Raw genomic sequence first — 18,177 nt, forward strand, 5'->3', positions numbered from 1 at the left:
CACCGACGAGTAACAATAACAAGTAAATGTTGTTATTTTATATGTAAAAGTGTTATTTTATGTATTTTGGAGACAGATGAGAAAGGGGGAGACTTGACAGTGTTTAATAGTCAATTATGTTGAAATTATTAGAACAATTTAAATTACAGTGGGTTACCATTGTGGAGAAGAGTGGAGGCTGTGGATTTATATACAGCTAATGCCATAACCGCTTTGCTGAAGGAGCTTTTAATGCTTAATAATAATAATAATTAATTACATTTATATAGTGCTTGTATCAGCACTCAAAGCACTTTACATATAGAAGGGGGTGAATCTCCTCAACCACCACCAATGTGCATCCACCAGGATGATGTGCCAGAACGCCCACCACACACCAGCTGATTGGTGGAGAGGAGACAATAATTAAGCCAATCAGCGTATAGGGAGATGATTAGGAGGCAATGATGGACTGAGGTCAATAGGCAAATTTGGCCAGGAAGGGTTACACCCCTACTCTTTTTCCGAAGGACATCCTGGGATTTTTAATGACCACAGAGAGTCAGGACCTCGGTTAAACGTCTCATCTGAAGGACGGTGTTTGTTAGAGTACAGTGTCCCCAACACTACACTGGGGCGTTAGGACCCACACAGACCACAGGGTGAGCGCCAACACCTCTTCCAGCAGAAGTCTAGTTTTCCCAGGAGGTCTCCCATCCAGGTACTGACCAGACTCAGCCCTGCTTAGCTTCAGTGGGAAACCATTCTTGGGCTACAGGGTGATATGGCTGCTAATGTGTGCTATTGCTAGCTAAAAGTTTGTCAAGTTTTATAATTCAGTTGTGTGACACTAAAATATATGAAATTGAACAGGATGAATGAATATATGAAAATGAATGCCTGAATCATGCCAGAGAGCCAAAATTCACTTTGATATACTTAATTGCGTCACTTACAATGTCTTCATTCCATGATGTTGAAGTTACATGAACAAATTATGTTTGTTTAACTTAATTGAATCATATGGGACCAGTGAAGGGAAAAACGACGTTATAGATAAACGGCGTTACTAACGGAATAATTTTTTTCCGTAACGAGTAATCAAACGAGTTACTGTTTCTCCCGTTACAACGCTGAAAATAAACGCGGCGTTACTATAATTGAGCTCAGAGAAGGTTGGTGTGTGTGTGTGCGGGCATGCGTGCATGCCATGCGTGTTATGGTACACATAACTGATGATGATTGGTGGGTGGGAGACAAGGTTGAGGTTGATAGGTTGAGTTCACACACACCTATAACACACACGCACACACATATGCACAGTCACACAGACCAATGACCAGGAGGAGTCAGAGCGATGGCAAGTCCAATGACTTCAAAGGTAGCTTTCGCAAACTGGAAGTATAAGCACTACTTTTCCCTCGTTGAGGTGAAAGGTAAGAATATTTATGTAACTTGCAACTTATGCCCAGGAGGAAAGAGTCTCTCCACGGCGGTGGCAAGTAATTCTAATCTAATGAAGTCTCACATCATCACATGCCGCCACAACATTAGTGGCTAAAAACCCAGGTGATAACATGAGCTCCACTACTAAAAAAGGAGTATAGTACTGATAATATTTACACAATATTTACACTATAGTAGGTCTGATAATATTTACAATAATGTATTTAATTTGATAGGTGTCTCTCACATTGTCCCACAGCAACATTACAATAGTGTACATTAATGTACAATGTTTTATAATAATAATTTATTCTATTTAGTGTCCAATTCATTCATTTAACATATTTAATATTGGGGGCATCCAAGTTATTTTACATATTTGAACATTTGAAGAAAAAAAAAGTAACACAGTAGTTACTTTCCTGGTAATTAGTTACTTTTATAATGATGTAACTCAGTTACTAACTCAGTTACTATTTGTAAGAAGTAACTAGTAACTATAACTAATTACGTTTTTAAAGTAACGTGCCCAACACTGTATGTGACCGATGTACACAATTAAATCATGTAAATCCAACACACTTTTTTCAGTGTAGTTCAGTACAGTAACAAACATTTTTTAATAATAAATTGTGCACTTTTGTTGAAAAATATTTTGGTAAATGCTACTATGCGCCACTGTTTTTTTGTTGTTGTTTTTTACGTACAGTAAATGTATCTTTTCAAGTTTAATTCTGTCACTAAATAAATTGCGCTATATTGCAAAATTGTATTAAATTAAAAGTAGGCCTGTCGCGATAAGTCGATACAATCGACTGCGTCGACACTAATAATTAGTCGACGTCAATATTTTTAGTCGACTGGGTAAGTTGGGTACGATATGAAATTGCATTAGTACCGGTACTTTAAAAATGACAGCACTCTAATAAGAGCAGTATTTTTTAATTTGTGTCAATGTGTGACAGCAGGAGTGAGGGCGTGTGTGTGAGCTCTGCTTCCACCATTCACTAAACAATGGAAGCAGAACAGTCAAATATATACGCGCAGCTCAGGAAAAAGAAAGCAACAGAAAAGTGCGGTGCGGCCGGGACGTGCTCGCGCGAGCGGCAGTCCGCGCACACGCCTTTCACTCATACAGATCGCGGCGCCAGTTTCGCGGATTATTGGGTTTGAATGGTAAAAAATATGTAAAAATGCACGTCCTGGCAAGTATTCGGGTAAACGCAGTCGGATAAGTCTTTAGTGAACGTATACAGAGTTGAATGAGAAATCGGGTGTTACAATGAATTTGGTCTGTGCAGATCTTAAAGGGCCAGACCTAATATTCTGTGTGAAGCCGGGCAGGGCAGGGCAGGACAGGACAGGAACATGCCGGCCAAGTGAGTTTTTAGTTTTTTTTAAGCCTAAATCAATGAATAGTAAGTTCTGTCATATTGTTCAATTACTTTTACTGTATTTTGCCATGGTATCGATTCAGTATCGGTATTGAGGTATTTTAGTCTGGTATTGTATCAAAGTCATAATTCTATATAACACTATTCTATATAAAAAGTATTTGCTGATATTCTCTTTGTTGGTTTACAAATGTGTACCTTTTTACATTTTTACTCTTTTAGTTGTACATCTTGTCAAGCGTTTGTTACTTTTTTTTATAGTACACTACTGAAGGCTAACGTTGCAAGTTAAATTAAATGTTTTTAAGTAAAATTGTTGAAAATTGTTGTGATAAATCAGTCGATAGATTAATTGATAAATTAGTCAATAGATTAATCGATTTAAAAATAGTCGTTAGTGGCAGCCCTAATTAAAAGTTGTAGCCCCCTTACATATCTTCAATGTAGTAAGCTGTTCATTAGTAGTTGTTCTCATAACCAACATGGCTCACAACTTTTTCAAAAGTGTAGCTGAACTACTTTAAAATGATGAGTAGCTTGAATCTCGACAAACTACAGTTTCACAGTAGCTTCCCAACACTGATTTCCACTACAAAGGGACAACAGAAAAAGGCCATAAGGATCTCCTGAATGGGGAATTCTTCTGTAGATGTGATAGTGAAAGTAACAGTGAGCTTAAACAGCTTTCTAACAGCATTCATGGCCACCACACCATCAAAGATCATCTGAGATCATCTTTCAAACAGCCTCAAATCTGATGCACCTGTGGGCCTCTGTTCTTTAGCACAACCCAGAGCATGCTGGGACTGAATATGAAAAAGGCATGTGCAGCAAAGCATGGCTCAGTCCTCAAAGAACATCTAGGATCTAGGATGGTCTTCATTTGAAAATGAGACAACCATATCTGATGAAATACAGGAAGGGGGAAACTTTCCATGGGACAGCAAGAGCTGTTAAACCAAAACCAGACAGCCTGCCTTAGAAGAGCTCAGACACACAGACACAGACACACACACACACACACACACACACACACGTGTCTCATCGTTAATGGAGGCCACTGTCCCGTGCGTGGCGGATGGAATGCAGGCTGATATGAATGATGACAGATTATTGATTGAAGATACATAGCTCAGATGATGAAAGTGGCCAGTGTTGAAAAGCACAGCTTTCTGATGGCAACGTCAGTGTGGAAACACTGGAAAATAGGCCTTTGTTAACTCCCAGTGTGAAATGCGGCATGATCTGAAAGAGTAGGGCTTGTGCTATGACGCACGCTTGTAATTAATACACTGACCCTGATAGCACACGCCCGCCAACGGCACATAAAATCATCTGGCCACAGTCTGAGCCATTCAACAATCTGCATAGTTACCCATCCTACAGTTAAAAAACAGCACTTGCTACAGTATAATTTCCATTTTTTTAATCCATACTTCGAACACTGAGTAGGGGAAAGTGCGTGGCATAAGAAAAATTGATTAAGTAAACTTTTTTAACCAATTTGAGTGAACACACATCTCAAACTCCTCTGAGAGTTAGAAACAGCTGTTGATGTAAAAGTGATTGCGATAACATGCAGGTGACTTGGGACACGTCTGCCCTCATCTCACATGCCCTCATCTGAGAGCACGTCTCAGTGGCCAGGAGGATGTATAAAAGCGCATGCTCCACCAAAGAGTGTATGTGCTTTCCTACACACATACTGTACACACATCACCCCTCTTCCGAGGATACGGATCAACAATTGTTTTTTGAATACTCAACCCAAACAAAGAGAAAATAAAACCATATCTCATCCTCCTTTCAGGCAGTTTGTTGACCATGTTTATCTGCTAGATTTTATAGGGGCATATTCTACACAAGTCTAATAATCAAGGTTATTTTCACCAAAAATGTTGACATTTAATTTTTTATACTAACTAAATACTAACCTCTTTGCATGTGAAATGAGTGACAGCCATGCCAAGTTGGTGAATACTGAATAGAAAAATCACATTTTCCATGATAAGTAAGAGAATGTGAATGACATTATGTTTGCTTTGTATTGTATCAGAAGAGAAGGTACATGCATATTATATTGCTTGTGTTTTGGTTTCGGAATAAAGGATAATTCCTCATATATCCTCCATTCAGGCATTATCATTGAAGCATTAAGATAGACCACACCGGTGCAACTCCTGTCATCCAAGAACATGAAACTGAGGCTACAATTCACACGGGACACCAACACTGTACAACAGAAGATTGGGAAAAACATTGCCTGGTCTGATGAGTCTGATTTCTGCTGTCATTCAGATGATCAGGTCAGAATTTGGCGTAAACAACATGAAAGCATGGATCCATCCTGCCTTGTACTTTGGGCCTCTTAGTACAATTTAAACGCCACAGTCTACCTGAGTATTGTTGCTGACCACGTCCCTTTATGATGGCTACTTCAAGCAGGATAACACACCATGTCAAAGCTCAAATCATCTAACTGGTTTCTTGAACATGACGATGAGTTCACTAAACTCAAATGGCTTCCAGTCACCAGATCTCAATCCAATAGAGCAGCTTTGGGATGTGCTGGAACGGGAGATTTGCGCAATGGATGTGCAGCCGATAAATCTGCAGCAACTGTGTGATGCTATCATGTCAATATGGACCAAAATCTCTGAGAAATGTTTCCAGCACATTGTTGAATCTGAGCCACACACCCGCAAACACACACACACACACACACACACACAGTTAGAGGATCACCAAAACTGCAGCTCTTGTGGGGTGTTCCCGGTCTGCAGTGGTCAGTCTCTATCAAAAGTGCTCCAAGGAAGGAACAGTGGTGAACCGGCGACAGGGTCATGGGCGGCCAAGGCTCATTGATGCATGTGGGGAGCGAAGGCTGGCCCGTGTGGTCCGATCAAACAGACGAGCTACTGTAGCTCAAATTGCTCAAGAAGTTAATGCTGGTTCGGATAGAACAGTGTCAGAATACACAGTGTATCACAGTTTCTTGCGTATGGGGCTGCATAGCCGCAGACCAGTCAGGGTGCCCATGCTGACCCCTGTCCACCACCGAAAGCACCAACAGTGGCACGTGAGCATCAGAACTGGACCACGGAGCATAGAAAGAAGGTGGCCTAGTCTGATGAATCACGTTTTCTTTTACATCACGTGGATGGCCGGATGTATGTGCGTGGCTTACCTGGGGAACACATGGCACCAGGATGCACTATGGGAAGAAGGCAAGCCGGCGGAGGCAGTGTGATGCTTTTGGCAATGTTCTGCTGGGAAACCTTGGGTCCTGCCATCCATGTGGATGTTACTTTGACACGTACCACCTACCTAAGCATTGTTGCAGACCATGTACCTTTCAAGGAAACAATATTCCCTGGTGGCTGTGGCTCTTTCAGCAGGATAATGTGCCCTGCCACAAAGCAAAAACAGTTCAAGTCTAGTGGAGTCCATGCCTCAACGGGTCAGGGCTGTTTTGGCAGCAAAAGGGGGACCAACACAATGTTAGGAAGGTGGTCATATTATGCCTGATCGGTATATATATAAGCTTTAACTACTACACTACACCACCCCCTTTAGACAACACATTTGTTATTTTAATGTGGACTATATAACATTTTTTGATAAATCCTTTAATCTCCGTGCTATACAGTGTGGCTATACAGTGCATAGTGCATAGTTTGACAAATGGAGGTTGGTGGCTGATGCACTCAGTATCACTGGTGTTCACATCTCTCAGGTACAGTTTGTGCTATGCCATCAATGCAAGTCATCAATCTCCATTGAGTCCCAAATGTGATGAATATGTATCGTGTCATCAATATTCAATGTGTTGCTTCCCCTATTGAAGATTGACACTGGCACTGACGTTCCGCACATCAAAACTTGGCGATCACGCCACCAATGAATGCTAGGAATATTAAGCAGAGCAAAGGAAAAGAACAGTTATGCCAACTTTTGACACGCGGCCAAGCAAGAAGCCACAGGTAAACAGACAAGCACCCGTTGGGCGCTCCAATCTCGCCCCGTGCAGAAGATATGAAATGCGGCCGATGTGACTCCACGTAGCTTTGAAGAGCTTTTTTGAGAAATCAGGATAGCACCAGAGTGTGCCGAACAGAAGAATGATGAAAGAACGAAAGATAAACAAAGGCTTTCAAAGGCTAGAGTATTGAGACATCAAACGCAAAGTAGAAACAACACACAGCATCTCACCTCAGCTGACATATTGACAACAGCAGCCTATGAGGAGAGAAGAGGTAAGACACGAGGAGGGGGGGGGGGGGTGGAGAGGTTGGTGAGGTCAGCCTAAACCAACAGAATGGGAGAACCTAATTTCCAATGACAGAAGGGCCTTTCATCTGGGGCCCTGCCTGGAAATGTGCTGTGTTTAATTATTAAAGAAGGGTCATACTCTGTGGGGTCGGTATGCATTTGAAGTCTCATAAATTCAGCCCTGCTGACAGGCCGCGGCCGGCCGTCTCAGTTTGTGTCTTTACCTGTATGACAGCCGCTGAATGCTAATTTGTAACAAGCAAAACTCATTAGGCCTCTGCCATGGACGGACGCATGTCCCGTCGCAGTGCTCCAGGCCCTCTAGTGGGACGGCTTCAATCGAAGCCTATAAGGCATGCTTAGTTTCAGGCACACCCCGAATACACACACAAGAAGACGTTTACAAGGTGAGAGAAGAGGAGAAAAGACCTAGACAAAGAAACATTCTCCACACAAAACACAAATGCAGACGCAAATCTTGTCTAATGCTTTACAAGTAGGGGTGTAACGGTTCGCGTATTCGTACCGAACGGTTCACGGGGTGAGTTCCAAATGGAATCAGTATTCCCTATTTGATCATCCCTATGTGAGCAGGACACGCGTGTGCCATGCCGTATGTAGCAGTTTGGAATGCACTTGGCAAAGGGAGCGGAGTAATTTCCTCATTATCTTCAGCTGGGATTTTCCTGTGACAACGCAGCGCCGGCATAAATAAATATATAATTCATATTTTTAAGAGTTATATTACTTTTTATATACAGCAGCCTATTACAAAACATATTTTTATAAACTCTTTAAAATAAAAAAATATTTTTATTTGCAACAGTTAGGCTAAAAAAAAGAAAAGAATTATGCAGATTAGTGATGCACCGAAATGAAAATTCTGGACCGAAACCGAAAATTTAGTATGCACTTGGCCGAAAACCGAAACTGAAGCCGAAAATGTTTGAAAATCCCAGCTGAAGATAATGAGGAAATTACGCCGCTCCCTTTGCCAAGTGCATTCCAAACTGCTACATACGGCACGGCACACGCGTGTCCTGCTCACATAGGGATGATCAAATAGGGAATACTGATTCCATTTGGAACTCACCCCGTGAACCGTTCGGTATGAATTCGCGAACCATTACACCCCTATTTACAAGTACTTGTTCTTGTGCTCAGTACGCAAGGTGGCGATAGAGTTTCCTTCAAATGTTAGTGACAAACTGTTGCTCCGCAGGCCCAGTTTTAAGGTGGTGCTAATCACGCACAAACAAAAGCGAGAGCACCCTAGGTTGAAACTGTAGCATATTGGCAAATGCTCCATTGCGTTTTTGTGTTTGCGCTCTGGGGAGCGTCACAGGTTTCTATTTACAACATGTTTATTGAGAATCCACTCAATAATGCTCAAAATGGCGAGTTTTTGTTCAGTGCTGACTTCTGCAAAACTGGCAGATCCTCTCATAATTACAACAAAGTGTAAACAAGATATTAATTGTGGGAAGAAGACAGCTTAATTGATTATAAAGGAAGTTTTCGCAAAAGTGCTGAAGATTGCGATGAGCGATCAAGTTCTTCACACAAGTGATGTGAAGCACTTGTGCGCTTTTTACATACAGTATAATGCATTCAGAATCTGAATAAGTTTTCATACTGCTAAGAGAATTTAAGAGGGATTCACTCTTGAAATTGCAATGATTGACAGTAGCCGCGTTTCCATTACCCTTCAAATTGCGCAAATTGAAATTGCGAATTGAAAATACGCCCAATGGAAATGTGTCAATTTTGCAAAAACTCACATATATCGCAAAAAAGTTTTTACGCTCGCATGAAGTGGATTTTCAGGCAATTCGAAAAAGGACATTTTCTCAAAACTGAAATGGAAACTTAAATTTTTCGCATTTACAGGTCACCTGGCATATGTACAAGTTGATAATTCTTTACAGATGACGCTGTGTGTTTGGACAGAAGACGAGACAGAGCTATTTATTAAACTCATAAAAGCCAATAGAATTACAGGAAAACTGGACTCTAGACAACAAAGAAATGCCACAAATGATCAAGAAGACATTGAAGCAGATATGAGGGAGAAACACCCAGAAACACCTCATACGTGCCGCTCAAGTATAAGGTGCTTTCCTTGCCATTAATGCTTCGATAACACGCCTACATCTCCTTCCAATAAAAATAATGGCTAGTACGGTGGCTCGGATATAAGTAAATCTACCGACATATGTGGAATAATTTTTTTAATTACTTATTGTAAAAAAAAAAAAAAAAAAGATTTAGAAAAATCGCAAAAGTTTTGCATAAATCTGTAACGGAAACAGGGCTAGTAATATCCACAGCAATGGATGGGACAAAAATATATGCTGAAATGCATTAAGTGGCTAGCTGTGCATTAAACTATTTTAATGCAGGACATGAAGGAAAATAACCACCTGAAGCATTCAAATCCTTTAGTGCGATGCATTGAGATCATTTAATGCACAGTTAGCTGTGGTTTATCCCACTTATACCATGGTCAATTGTCAGCGTTAACGAGTTAAAGCTGTTTAACTGACCAGAAGGGTAAAAATTTATTTAATTTAGTTATTTTCGTCAGTTACGGCTCGTTATATCAGAGATAGTAGTGTTGTAATATTACATTTATTTAAAAGAATGAATTATAGCATTTATTATTTGATTGAATTATTGAACGACAGAGAGAGAGACATACTATAAGAGTGTGAAATACCTCCGTCTGTGCAGCGTCTCTCTCTCTCTACTAGCAATGATGCTGTGAGTTTGATTACTTCAAAAACAGAGGTGTAACCCTCTCGTAGCTGAGAACTATATAATGTAGCAATTCAGTAGCAAAGCTATTTTATTTAAAAAAAGTTAATACAAAGTTTCTGTGCTCATGAATGTTTCTGTGTGTGCATCAAAGAAAGCAGCACATTAATATAGAATGGTGATTAAACTGACTGGAACTACCTGTGCATTAAACGGTTTTATTGCACAACTTCCTGCCAATCAGAATCGAGTATTCAGACATGGTATAAGCAATATAAATGCTAATAGATTAACATAAAAAATATGCTACTTTTTTATATATCAAACTATTTGTGAAATGCTGTTGCAGTTACTTTTAAAAGTAATTACTTGTAAATCTTGTAATCTTGTAAATCTCTCACTGTACATTGCTATTCTTGTAATGCGGGGCTCCAGACTTTGACCAAATGGTCACAATTTGCTACCTTTTTCCTGCTGGTGTGACTAAATTCAACGAGTAAGTTCAAGGGTTTCGGTCCACAAATCACCAACATTCAACATGGATTTATTGTAGCCTAGTAACACCACATGGTATTGTGGCAGAAATAGTTGAATGTTTTTTGTTTGTTTTTTACATTATTCATCTCAGTACATCAAAGTACAACCTTTTGAGAGTGAAATTCAAGCACTTTTCAAGGGCTTTCAAGAGCTTCACACTTTTTCCAACACATCAAAGCTCTAAATATTATCCAATCCAATATATTATCCTGATGTTATTTTTAATGTGATGATTTGTAAAACTAAAAGTTTAAAGGTGTAGGAAAGCTAACACTGTGGAAAACAAGCACTTTTATTTAAAAGACATTAAATGACCACTATAACCAGTAGATGGCGGCAGACGAGCACTTATTGTCTTATTAGCCATTTCTACTCCTTAATATATGGACAAAAGTAGGAAGTCGCAAAGTCTCATGCAAAACAAACCTTTCTTCAAATTGTGACTGAATTACACAGAAAGTAAAGAGTACTCATTTAATTATCACTGAAGCTGTCAGTCAGTTCAGTGTGATACTGTAATAGAACAATGGTACATTTAATAAGAGTAGAATATTTACATTTCCCCTATAAAAATGAGGTCTTTGCACATTACTGTTGTTAATAAGTTAATTTAAAGTTCAACTCAATAAAGTTCATTTGATCTGCATATCAATTCAAGCTCAGTGCTTCACTGTTAAATTGACAATAAACAAACATGTAATATTATTATAAATTGAGGTATATGTCCAAATATAAACTGGTAATGTCATACTTAGTGGTATCGTGGTGTAATAATATGTTTGGTTGTAAAATGTATTACCTGAATGAATTGAAATCGAAGGTAGCTCGTTCATAAACGGCATATGCAGATTTTCAACTAATAAAGATGTTCATCGCTGGAATATAATAGGATGCATTTGCAGATTTGCTTTCAATTGACTGTAACGTTAGGTCCAAGGCCACTTCATCCAACGCTCTTGATGTTCTTAAATTTCATGTTACGACTGAGAAACTATGAGTGAGAAACCGCTTCAGATGATTCAGTACGCGCAGGAAACTGAACAAGTCATTCAAACCGATTCGTGAACCAATTCAGTCAGTTTGATCAAGTCTTTGAACAGAATCTACTCAAAAGAGTGATTCATTTGTGAATGGGGTATTGCTCATGTCCCAGAAAAACGAGACAGCACACGCTTGGAATAACTACGTATTTCTTAACATATATTGCATTAAACTAGTAACGAGAGTAACATTGCCCAGTGTAACGAAGTAAAAGAACAGTTTTTTCATTAGAAATATACTTGAGTTAAAGTAAAAGTAACCACATTTAAATCTACTCTTAAAAGTACAAATTTTCCAAAAAAATACCCAAGTACATGTACCAAAGTAAATGTACTTTGTTACTACCCACCTATGATTATTAGTAACTGCACTTTTTAACAAAACAACGCAAAACAATAGTAATTTTAAGATTAAATTTACTTTATGATAAATTTTCCACCAGCGGTAGTGCCACTGCTCTCAAATGTTAGTCTGGAGCCCTGTAATGGTGGCTGTTATGGTATTTGCATAACATTTTGAATGGTGTTTTAACACATTTCAGAAAGCAACAATGTGTGAAATTGATCTTATGTATGTCAAAGCTACATCAGAGGTACGGTTTGTTTCCATTCAACAGTGTTGAAGTATGTGTACTCACAGTGGCCTGTGTCTGGCCGCTGTACTCGGCCTCCATCTTGGCGAGCCGTTGGTTGGTGTCCTCAAGCAGCTCCTGGATGTTGTCTGTGTGCTTCTTCTGCAGCTCAAACTTCTCCTGTTCCATCTCCGCCACTGCAGCATGGAACTACCAGAGAGGATGAACCACTCATATAACAGAGCTCAACATAAGGTGTCCAGGAGAGAAAAAATAAAGTCTGAAATTGTTAATAGGGATGCTCCGATCGATCGGCATCGGCCGATAATCATATTTTATGACTCGATCGGTACTCACTAACTTGGCCGATCTCACGAACCGATCGCAATTTGATGACGTCATCACGTGAGGGCGTACATGACGCGTGGGGTAGGTAGTAGCAAATATTCAAAGGAGAGCTTTGAAGGCCGAAGTGGAGAAGGGTTCCATGTGAACAGCAGTTGAACACGGGTCAGTCGGTTCTAAGGGATGGTCGAACGCCGTTCGGAAGTATCGATATACAGTAGTTTAATACGAACGCATATGAAAAATAGCTGAGTAGCCTACACAGAATGAGCTGATGCAGGGAAAGTGCATGATACAATTGGTCCTAAACATGACACATGCTTTATATTAAGGGTTTTAAAATATCTGGTAAGATACTGTTAACACGTATAGTTTAAAGCAGCTTGTCCTGTCAGACGCTCTGAGAGATAGGCTACTTGTGCTGACCCTATGGTGCTGACAGACATAAATACCCACGGTGTTTAATGCGTTTGAAATGTGGTGCTTTCCTCAGTGCATAATTTACATTTCACAGAGATATTCTCCATCGGTAAATGTTAGAAAGTCATGCAAATATGTCCATTTTGCTGTCAGGAGACGACGAGCCTTCTGCATGCGAATCTCCGTTAAAATTCAGACTTCCGAGAGCCAGACGGAGCACAATAGAACGCATTAATTCTGACTAAAATATACATATTTCTAAAATATTTGTTGTTGGACAATAAATGTGCCATATGTTGAATTTTAACCCTACAAGTATGTATATTTTTATGAAAGTGTCATATGCTTTTGTTTATATTTTCATTTTTAGTTCAGTGAATTAAAAAACAAAATAATTAATACATGCCTACATTACATTCACTGTATTTCTTTATAGCCTTCAATATCAACATTGTTTTTTGGACATCATTGGGCAGGATGTGAAATAAAATTATTATAAAAATAAATACAGATTTTTTTTTTATCCAAATAGAAAAACGTAGAAAATACAGCCCTATTAAGTATCCTGATATGCATAGTGTTATGCAGAAACCCCATTTAAAAGGCATATTAAAATGTTCACTGTATAATGAATAATTTTTTGATTATTTATTAGTACCCTGTTAAAACAAGTTACATTACATAATTACCATAAACATTTAACAAAAATATAATAAAGGCAACACCTATAGTTGTTTTTGTTTTTTATCAGAGAAAAAAAAAGGTTAACAGTGATCACAGAGCTTACAAATCAGTGAAGCATTGGTATCGGGATCGGTATCGGCCGATCACCATGACAAGAAATCGGTACTCGGTATCGGCAGCAAAAATCCTGATCGGAGCATCCCTAATTGTTAAGCAATGGTATATGCAAGTGGGCAAGCAACAGTGAGTGGTCATTGTTGCACTCTGTAACCTCCACTGTCTACTGCATACAAAACCAGAAAAAAAGATAATGTTAAACTGGTGACATTATATTGTTATTCTAAATAAAAATATCTTTCTTTTGTCCTGTTTTATCCTCATATTCTTGTAGTTCCCTCTCAGTCACATACCTGACTCAAAGGCTCATTCATTATGCGGCTCATTATGGGTTCTTTTGTCCTTTCAGGTGTGAATCACAGCATTATTCATGATCGTTCACCCCTCTTTGCATATGGGCTTTGTAAACAAAAAGTGTCTTACCAAATTTAAATCAACATATTGTTTTATGTGAATGAGTAGACACAATGATTCTCACATTAGCTTGAAGCAAAAACTCTAGGCAACAACACCCATTAGTCAAAAGTCTTGTGGATTCATTTCTATTGTGTGTTTTGTGGCCTTATTTCAGTAAATATTTAGTTTTTTCAAAAACCATGCATAAACATTATTCTCTCAAAAATACAAGCATGTACATACATGTTGCTCACATATTATGATAACCCAGTTTGTGCTGAACACAGTGTAATGACACTTTTGCCATCAATGTGTTTATACGCAACTGAAAAAAGCACAAATGTCAGAGCATGTCAAAACTTCTAAAGGGCCCCAAAACTGTGCTCATAGGGGTTAAACCAGCACAGTTCATAATGATGTCCAATGTATCAAAGAAAACAAAATGTTTAAGTTTGTAAAACAACAGATAATTAGCGAACATGAGACTATCTCACGCTGCCATCTGGTGATCCTTATGGTTGAGCCTAGAACATGAGGCCTACAGACTATTACGTTTAGAAACAGAGAACAAAGAGAATGCTTTATAAGGCCTGAAGCAAGATACCCTTCAACCAAAAGCCTGTACAAAGGCAAGGCCGGATTCTCCAGAAAAAAAAAGAGAACGTTTTTCTTTTCTATCTCTGCAATAAACATACACATCTACTGAGCACCCAGAGAAGATGGATTTTTGAGATTGTTCCTCAGACTCAGACGGGATTGGCTAGGCTCTAAACTTACTGAGTGTTCGGTGTTCAAAGCTCTGGCTGCTGGAGGGAGGGACAGGCCTGTGGAAACCTGAGCCTTTTCAACCCTTCCTTACCTTCTTCTCCCATTCGTTTTTCAGAGATTCAGCACTTTGATCAGACATTTTCTTCAGCTCGCTGATCTGTTTCTCTTTGGTCTGTCGGATGACCTGGGACTCTCGCAGCAGGCTTTGAACTACAGGGGAGAGAGGGAGGCAGACACAAACATTCAGGCCTGGCCGCAGGGCATCTCTCTGTCTGCTCGCACCCCAGGCCGCCCCAACAGCACTATTCTTCTCGACTCCAAAAAAAAAAGGATAATAATAGAAATAAAAAATACAAACAATAGTTATGAAAACAACAACAGATAAACCAATATCTCAGTGTTCTATGAGGTCAAGTGTATTACAGCAGCAAGCTATAAAAGGTTAGCTGTGAGCAGGGCTTGACATTAACTTTTTTTTTTCTTCTAGTAGTTATCCAAAGTTACTAGCCACTCAGCATTTTCACTGGCCACAATTCTGCTGTTGGTGTAAATGACCACTATACAAACCCAAATCAAGTCTACATGAAATGTATAACATGACAGGTCACTCTGATAAGGTTGTGTGAAAGCTCCTTAATCTAGACAGAGAAACACTAAAAGTTGCTTGTCTGAAATTTTTTTTTGTGTGTAAATAGAATTTATTCTCAAGCAATATTCTCGTCAGTGTTCTATCAGCTATGACATATTTAGCATATTTTGTGTATGAGCCCATAAAGCAGCCTAGTGAAATACATATCCGTATGTTCATATGATATGGCAGTTTATTTTATTAAAGGGTTACTTCAGTGATTTAGCATTAAGCTTTGTATTTAAATTGGGTCATTTACAGGGAGTGCAGAATTATTAGGCACGTTGATTTTCTGATCATATTTTTTTTCCAGGCACATTTGACCAATTCCAAACCACACTAATCCTAATAACTACTATTGATTTAGTATTTAATAATGTATAAGTGATATATAATTGTTCATGAAGGCTGGAAATGAAAATCACCTTATATTCAGGTGTGCAGAATTATTAGGCATGTTTGCTTTTACAGATAAATTGAGCCAAAAAAGAGATTTAACTCAGACTGAATAGTCAAAAAGTATTAAATGCCCATGAGAAGGATGCAATACTAATGCAATACTAGACATTGCAGTTAAGGCGTGACCATTGGACAGTGAAATGCTCGTTGGGTCAGCAGGATCTGACAAAAACAGGTGGCGGAGAAAAGACACCTGTTAACTGCAAAAGAATTAAGAATTAAGGTGAAGAATTAAGGGTGAAACCATCAGGAACCCTTTAGTCTCCAGCGCCACCATTTTCCAAAGCTACAACCTACCTGGAGTCTCCAGAAGGTGTCAGGATCTCAGAGACTTCAGTTAGGTAAAGAATCCTAAAAAATGACCCCCACTAGATAAGAATCACAAGCTGAAGTGTTGTAAAATACATGAAGAAGGTTTTTTATAGGCTTTATAGGTTTTATAGGTTGAGAGTGACTCTTGAAGGACCAGCACCACATCCTCTAGTACCACTGTTTGAAGAATTCATCTTCCAGAATCTGGCAGTACGTTTTGGGAGTTCATTTTAGTCCATCCTGAAGTCCGTTTTGCAGAGATGGACTAAAAATGAACTCCCAAAACGTACTGCCAGATTCTGGAAGATGAATTCTTCAAACAGTGGTACTAGAGGATGTGGTGCTGGTCCTTCAAGAGTCACTCTCAACCTATCTGTCCATAAAGCCTATAAAAAAACCTTCTTCATGTATTTTACAACACTTCAGCTTGTAATTCTTATCTAGTGGGGGTCATTTTTTAGGATTCTTTACCTAACTGAAGTCTCTGAGATCCTGACACCTTGCACTTCTGGAGACTCCAGGTAGGTTGCAGCTCTGGAAAATGGTGGCGCTGGAGACTAAAGGGTTCCTGATGGTTTCACCCTTAATTCTTCACCTTAATTCTTAATTCTTTTGCAGTTAACAGGTGTCTTTTCTTCAAGTCATCAAGTCAACTTTATTTATATAGCGCTTTTAACAATGTAGATTGTTTCAAAGCAGCTTTACAGTGTTAAACAGGAAAATAATGCAGCATAATTTTATTCAGCTGTATAGCCATTCTGGAAAAATTTCACCACCTTCACCACCTGTTTTTGTCAGATCCTGCTGACCCAACGAGCATTTCACTGTCCAATGGTCACGCCTTAACTGCAATGTCTAGTATTGCATTAGTATTGCATCCTTCTCATGGGCATTTAATACTTTTTGACTTTTCAGTCTGAGTTAAATCTCTTTTTTGGCTCAATTTATCTGTAAAAGAAAACATGCCTAATAATTCTGCACACCTGAATATAAGGTGATTTTCATTTCCAGCCTTCATGAACAATTATATATCACTTATACATTATTAAATACTAAATCAATAGTAGTTATTAGGATTAGTGTGGTTTGGAATTGGTCAAATGTGCCTGGAAAAAAAATATGATCAGAAAATCAACGTGCCTAATAATTCTGCACTCCCTGTATGTAGTAGAAAATTTATTAATTTTAATTAATTAATAGTGAAATTATTTTTGAATTTGGTCCCTTCTAGACTGAGAAAAGACAGAAAATGTATTTTTGTCTCATGTGGAGGAAAGACAACAACTCCCAGAATGCACTTGCTTCACTGCCCTACGAGTCCACTCCGTACACCGTCATTTTGATCTTCATAGTAATACAATCATTTCGTTCAGTTAGAGAATAAACACTACAATTAAAAACTGAACGTGTCTTTTCAATAAAGTGTGAGTGAGCCGAACGAAAGTCACGGCACAGACGCAGCAGTGTCAGATTTCATTCAGCACGAAGAGCTGAGGTAACGTTAAGCGCCAGTCTGGCACGTTTTCAGATCGCATATGGAAGCTAAACTATACCAGGAATTCATTGAAAAGTAGAAACACTCACTTTGCTCTGCATAGCACCGTTGTGAATGTCCGTGCGGTCGTCTGTGTCACATTCTGTGCGTGAGATCCCACCCCTATGGGCAGGTTGATAACATGCGGAACAGCTATATCTAGTGGCTGTAGTCTTTAGCCAAAAAATCCTCAGATGACGCAAAATGACGATATTTGCGTCATCGGAGGAATTTTTCCAGAAATAAAATGCCTAATTCTCTCGTCTCAGGGGGATATGAGGGGGGAAAGTACCATAATTTGAATATACTACCGGGTTTCTACTGATCCATCAAAAATCGAATAGGTGTGCATCATACCTGACACCTACGGTTGGTTTTATGTCTGTAAGTCATTCTCTTCAAATGCTATTGCATCGCAGTTTGTTGCATATGGGGCTGCATAGCCGCAGACCAGTCAGGGTGCCCATGCTGACCCCTGTCCACCGCCAAAAGCGCCAACAGTGGGCACATGAGCATC

The 18,177-nt window shown here is 39.2% G+C and overlaps 1 protein-coding gene across 2 annotated transcripts in view; it reads right to left on the bottom strand.

The window, feature by feature from the left end:
* The window catches only part of cep112 (centrosomal protein 112), a gene marked incomplete at its 3' end in the record, with an annotated part of 236,226 nt that overhangs the window by 159,124 nt on the left and 58,925 nt on the right, over positions 1-18,177 (bottom strand). For both annotated transcript variants that reach the window (XM_079815822.1, XM_079815823.1), the window contains exons 11-12: positions 14,819-14,937; positions 12,064-12,207 (exon numbers count right to left, since the gene is read on the bottom strand). In XM_079815822.1, the coding sequence (XP_079671948.1) occupies positions 12,064-12,207; positions 14,819-14,937 (263 nt within the window). The remainder of the gene's footprint in view (positions 1-12,063; positions 12,208-14,818; positions 14,938-18,177) is intronic.

The sequence above is a fragment of the Gobio gobio genome, assembly GCF_949357685.1.
Source record: "Gobio gobio genome assembly, chromosome: 1".
Lineage (NCBI taxonomy): Eukaryota > Metazoa > Chordata > Actinopteri > Cypriniformes > Gobionidae > Gobio > Gobio gobio.